The sequence below is a fragment of the Diaphorina citri genome, unplaced genomic scaffold (assembly GCF_000475195.1).
Source record: "Diaphorina citri unplaced genomic scaffold, Diaci psyllid genome assembly version 1.1 scaffold4040, whole genome shotgun sequence".
Taxonomy (NCBI): Eukaryota; Metazoa; Arthropoda; class Insecta; order Hemiptera; family Psyllidae; genus Diaphorina; species Diaphorina citri.
Window position 1 is genome coordinate 1 of NW_007381439.1, and position 6,451 is coordinate 6,451.

The window sequence follows — 6,451 nt, forward strand, 5'->3', positions numbered from 1 at the left end:
CTAAGGACTCAGTAAAGTGAGTGGGATTTGCTTACAACTCTGTTGCTCTGTGCAAAAGCTATGGACCATGATGGGGGGTATCTATGTCATTGATCAATTTCTCTTAAACACCATGGATTCTTGATATGAAAGCCCTGCATTCTTTATTCACACAGAGTCACCTTGGTACAGACTGAAGCACAATATTATGGGACTTGGAGGTACCTATTCTTCTAACTTCTACGGCTCAAGATGATCCAAAGTTTCATCTATAAAAAAGGTTGTTCATCACAAAGATATTTGCATGCTACACATAGGTACCTATCTTGCAAGTGTTCATATCTGAAGGTTTAGGTACCTACCACAATCCAAAAAGGAAATACTGAAGTAGGTACTACTTGCAGTCTGTTGTTTCAGTAAGTGGTGAATTGACGATAACCTTTTTTTGTTTCTTTTCATTTCAGCTGGCTCATACATTGAAAAAGAAGATCTTGTTTATCTGCTGAGCAATATTCCTGTGTCTCTGCATGAAGTTTGTGGAAACAAAGTAAGATATTGATGCTCTAATATACAGGTTCATATTTGTTGACCTCTAAGCATGTCCAGAGATTATTCTCAGTCTCTGAGCCATACAGAGGATCATACGGGCCCTCTAATATTGGCTGTAAAATTTTAACAAATCTAGTTGTAGGTGTAGGAATCTTATGTACCTAGGTAGTTTAAAAAAATGAGAGAAAGAAGAAAAAAAAAAAATCAGTAAGTAAGTAGGTTAGGTAGTTGAAAATAATCTGCCACTTGTTTATGTATTTCTTCTTAGAAGCATTGTGTCTTAGGAAGGATCCTTTTGTATTTGTATTTACTTATTACTATCAATTAAAGAAAATAAAACAATAACCAAAACAAAAACTTACCAATTAATATATTTTTTTTAAAAAAGTATTTTTTCTTTACTGTTATTATTTTATTTCTGAAGTAGGTCCCATCTAACCATATCTTGTGTTTCTTTGATTTCAGGCAGAGCCAATGAAGAAGCAGGTGCTTATGTAAGTGCCAAATTTATGACTGATTGGTGATGGGTTTAAAAATTGCATACCTATCCCCCTGATAAATAATCTGATTTAGCCCAAGAACTATGACACAAACACACTCAAAAGACATACAATTTCATGGGACACACATGGCCTTGTTGCTTAGTGTAAATTATTTAAAAAATAATTTGTGTTTTGAAAATAACTGTGTTACAGCAATCTGTAATATTTTTAATTCTAATAAATTTTCATTTTTTTTCCCCATTACAGGCTGGATGAATCCTACCTTTATGTGAGGTTCGAACCCAAGTACCTGGACTTCAATGAAAGGTAACTAACTAACAAACTGCTTTCATAAGTTTTTTTTTTTCCTCTCTTTTTTGTGGGGTTTTAAATCAGTGTCTGTAGCCCAAAGTGTTTAACAGCCTACAGCCTATGATCACTGGGGCCCAGTTGGTCATCCATGCTCAATTGCTCATAGGTAAATTGGATACTAACTTTAATTATGGAAAATAATAATAATACATTGGTCTTTGTTTTGACTTTTGCAGGTACTTGGGCATCCCATATCAGATGAAGGTTACAATTGTGAATGTTCATCAGAACAGAACACTTCATCTTCAGTCGATATCAGGGAGCACTTTGGATTTTTGCAGCTCCTTCTTTGAGGATAAGGTTAGCAGTAATAACTAAACAGAGAAAAAACCTGTAAACAGTGGGAAAACCCCCTAAACAGAGGAAAAAAAGTCAGATAGAGAGAGGAGGAGGCAGATGGTTGGAGATAATAGAGATTGCCAAAATAATTAAATTAATTTTATTGTTATTGTTTGTTGCATTTTTTCTGATATTACATAAATAAATAAATGAATAAAATAAATAAATAATTTGCCTGCGTACATATTTATTTAGAAAATCTGAAAAAGTAAGAATAAATTTAATAGGTATCTATAATAATATTTATACTTGTTCTTTCTCCTTTCTCTTCACAGATTATTCCTCCGTCCGAGAACACTACATTCAATGTGGTATTGTTAGGCCGGGAAGAAGGGGAGATAGAGACCAACCTCTACATTCACACCTCAGAGGGGATCTTCAAATTCAAAGTAAGTTGATGATAATAATAGACGTTTGAGTGGAAGGAAACCACTAGGTGAGGTCACCTAATGCCTGAGGCTTTCTCTGATAATAATAGACGTTTGAGTGGAAGGAAACCACTAGATGAGGTCACTTAATGCCTGAGAATTTAATAGGTACCTATCTATAATAATATTTATACTTGTTCTTTCTCCTTTCTCTTCACAGATTATTCCTCCGTCTGAGAACACTACATTCAATGTGGTATTGTTAGGCCGGGAAGAAGGGGAGATAGAGACCAACCTCTACATTCACACCTCAGAGGGGATCTTCAAATTCAAAGTAAGTTGATGATAATAATAGACGTTTGAGTGGAAGGAAACCACTAGGTGAGGTCACTTAATGCCTGAGGCTTTCTCTACCACCTAACCCTTGGAGCTTCAATATTATGTGGTCTATTTCTCAAATAAATGTCAAAATTCCATGCCTCGCCTGGGATCGAACCCGCGCTTTCCTGTTTACTAGGCGAGCGTCTTGACCACTACGTCACCGAGGCCGGTTTCATCTTTAGACTTTCATTTGATTTTTTCACTTTTTTTCACTTAGTTTGGCTGGGGGACTTTAAATAGGGAGTATACCAGCCTGAATTTCCTTGCTAAAGAAATAGCAAAGGTTGAGAGTGCGAAGGACATCTGCTCATAAAATTTGTAGCCAAAACCAAATGTCAGTCCAAAGCAATCACCTTAGTTAGGGCTGATTAAGAGGCTGACGAAAAACGCCGACCCTGTCTGTACATGGGAAAAGGCGAAGAAGAAGAAGAAGAAGAAGAAGAAGAAGAAGAAGGAGAAGAAGATTTGATTTGTTCACTACTCTATGCACTATACTCCACTCCGGTTTTCTCCTAACCCGTCAACTTTCCCCTCCACAGGTGCGAGGTATGATCGTAGAGAACCCGTACCGGGTACGACCCGTTCTGTCCCGGCTCCCTCTGAACGCTTCCTTCTCCCCCACCATTTCCATTCACAACCCTTACTCGTCGCCTCTGCAGCTGGTCGAGGTCTACAAGAGTGATGGGGAGATGAGTTTAGAGCTGCCCGGGGGCGGGGATCTGCCTGCACCCCGCTCCTCATGGGAGATAGCACCGTTCTCGAGCAAGCCGATACTGCGGGTGCGCTACAACGCGGTCGAAACGAAGAACCATACGTCTTATATTAGGTGAGACAATGTGATGTGTTGTAAGTATCCATTGCTAAAAATAACTTAAGTGAAATAGTATGTATTTACAAAGGATGTCTAAATTAAACAAATTCATTGTTGTTAGGTAGGTACATATTAAAAGTGATGTGTTTGTGTACCTATTGTTAGGTTAAAGTGAAATGTTTCTTTTCTTCTTTCCTAGAGGTTTGATAGAGAGAACTCTAACTGCTAGGGTCTTATCGTCCCGAAATCAAAGAGAGAAGACAGGATAGAAGAAAGCCAGCCGTTCCGAGAACGAACAATATCCGTTCTGGTTAAAATCCGCCCTGGGGGGAAATCGAACCCGCGGCCTAGCATTTACAAGGCAGACGCGCTACCAACCAAGCTAGCTGACTAGGCTGGCTTACATAGTTTTATTTAACTTGAGATGTCTGTTTGTATGTGTTAAATCTTCTGATTTTTCATTCACTTGATAAAATGGAATAATCTATTTGAAAATTTGGAAGTTTACCACCTAAAACTTTTATTATTACTTTATTTCAAGTGAGTTTTACAAGTGTTGCATTTAAAAGTTTAAAACTTTTATTATAACTTTATTTCATGTGTTCTACATGTGTTGCATCTCCGTTTATTCCAGGTTGAAGGTGAACAACAGCGATGAGGTTCTAGTGGTACCGATCGGTATAGAAGTTAGTCCCCAACCAGGACTTTATCCCGAGGAGGACATTATAGATCTGGGAGTGGGGGGATCTCTAGATCCCAACACCAAAGTGAAGCTGTACTTGAAAAACTCCAACAAGAAAGCCATCAAAATCCTGGTGAGTCCAGAAACTATCCCGTTTTCCCTCTCTTGATAGGTAATCAAACAAAGTCTATTACTATTTTATCCTATGTATTAGTTATACCCCAATCAAATTTAGAAGCTCTTGTTTAGACTACTGTGCCAGGATAAAGGGACTTTTAACTCCTATTGGAGCAAACGTCTCTTTCAGGCAGCCCTATTGTGTACCTTATGGCCTAACAAATTCTTCTCCCTCAAGTCTCGGTTCACACAATCTTTCCACCTTTTTCTCGTCCTCTCTCGCCTCTTTATCCTCACTTCCATTCTCTTGACTCTTTATCCTTAGGTACTTCAATTCTCTCGACCCTTTTCCCTTTTATAAATCTAATTTCTTCTTTCTTCATGGGGTGTACAAGCCAGGGTACAATATTCTATTACTGTGGGGTATTGACTTGTATTCTATTCTATTATTGCAGGGTATTGAGAAAATCTCTATGCTTTTCCATGTTATTCTATTCTACTATTTTTACTTTCTATTTTTTCTAATTAAACAAGGTCTTTTGTTTTAAACATTATGTATTCTATTATGTTGTTAAACCCGTAAAATACACTGCTGGGGTAAAGGGACTTTATAGTCTCATTCGAACAGGATAAAAAAGGTACATTCTATTTTTGCAGGGTATTGTACCAGTGCCAACCACAGAGGTCCTGACAGTGGACTTTGACCCCATCAAGGTGCCTCCAGACACAGCTGAACCTTTCCATGTGGCTACTCTTACCTACAACTGTAAGTAAATACCACTACCAGCACCATTTTAGTAACTACACTATTCAAAACTTACTTAGGTATTGACTTATCCGTGTTCAAGACTTCTCACATGAACAGAACGTCAAAACTATCCAAAACAAAGTACTCAAGGGTCAATTACTTTTTCTGGCCCTTTTTAAATCCATCCTTCGGTGTTGAAACTTTTGGACCAACAGAACGTCTGATGTATTCTGGGATTGTCCTGACCACTGGTTTATGTAAAAAGTGCACAAGCCTCACAAGGTCGAAACATTCCAACAATCCCTATTCGGCTCGCTTTCTGGTAGCTAATTTGCGCTAGGTATTCAGGGAGGACATTCGTTTTCGAACCGAGTCGGCTCAAATTTTGCACAAAAGTTCAGAATTGTCGTTCGTAAAAATAAATAAATAATAATAATAATCGTGTCGTGTGTAGTGGGAACATTCTCATTTACATCGCCATAAATTACATCGCCTACAGGACATTCGAAAAAAATAATAATAATTTAAAAAAAAAAAAAAAAACGGGGGAAAACCACTATGAAACAGTGTAGTTTCAGGGGCGCATGCACACGACTGCGCAAGTGTTGCGGCCACCATTTCTCGTGCGTACTCAGGGCCAGGGCCGCGCCTCATGATCCCCGTTCACCGCTAAAGTCCTGGAGGGGGCCCTCGGCTATGATGAAAGGCGTTCACCAAGTTCAAAACCCACAGAGGGGGCGCAGAAGACCCGATTCTCGGCCACGCGGGGTTTTATGCGCTGTGTCGAATAGGGTTTCGATTCCCGTTGGTCATTACCAGTGATGACGCTACATCCGATGCTGCCCAGTACTTTGAGAGGTAACGTGGGAGGAAAGATAGAAAATACCTACTTTGTGTATCCTGGAATCCCTGCAGTGAAGTAAGGAGAAGAGTGTCAAAGGAGATCTTGTTTTTTTTTTTTTTTTTTTTTTGTTAATAAAAAAAAAATAAAAATTTTTGATTGAAGAATGTAACTGCTAAGGTCTTATCTTCCCCGAAATCGAAGAGATGAGGACTGGATAGAGAGGTAGGCCGTTCCGGAGAACGAGCCTTATTGTTGGTGAGTCCTTGGCCCCTGGGCAGTTAATCAAACGCGCGAACCTAACACTTTACAAGACACACAGCGCTCTACCTCTCTCCAGCTAACAGCTAGACTAGCGCTTTTTTTCGGATTAAGCGAGTAAGCGCGCTTGCGAACACTAAGGTCGCCAATATAATAGAATGAGGTCTTTCGCGCTGGATTTTTTTTTTACTAATCTAAATCTTTGTATTTTTTTTAAAAAATTTTTACGGGTGTAATAAATTAATTGTTCAGCAGAGTTATTGACTGTAACTTGGCGGTTGTAAATACTACCACATTCGGATTATATTGTAACCAACATTGTTAAAATCCTTATCTTAGAAGTTTAGATAGCTTCAGGATAAGAAATTCTTTGTAAAAAAATTGGATACCAAATCAAAAGCAGTGACGCTATACCTATACCTATATTAATAACATCTCTGAAAAAGATCCAATTCACGTTTTTCTCCTCGTTTTTCCTCAGATCTCAAACTTTCCAGCCCGTGGTGGATGCGCCGAAGACA

The 6,451-nt window shown here is 38.6% G+C and overlaps 1 protein-coding gene across 1 annotated transcript; it reads left to right on the plus strand.

Moving 5' to 3' along the window:
- Positions 1-443: 443 nt before the first annotated feature.
- LOC103520759 (transmembrane protein 131) lies at positions 444-4,854 on the plus strand (the record flags this gene model as incomplete). Its single annotated transcript, XM_026831751.1, has 8 exons — positions 444-526; positions 994-1,022; positions 1,278-1,337; positions 1,559-1,682; positions 1,997-2,110; positions 3,010-3,296; positions 3,916-4,096; positions 4,738-4,854. Coding segments are annotated over 8 exons (995 nt in total), but the record flags the coding sequence as incomplete, so codon positions are not given.
- Positions 4,855-6,451: the final 1,597 nt, after the last annotated feature.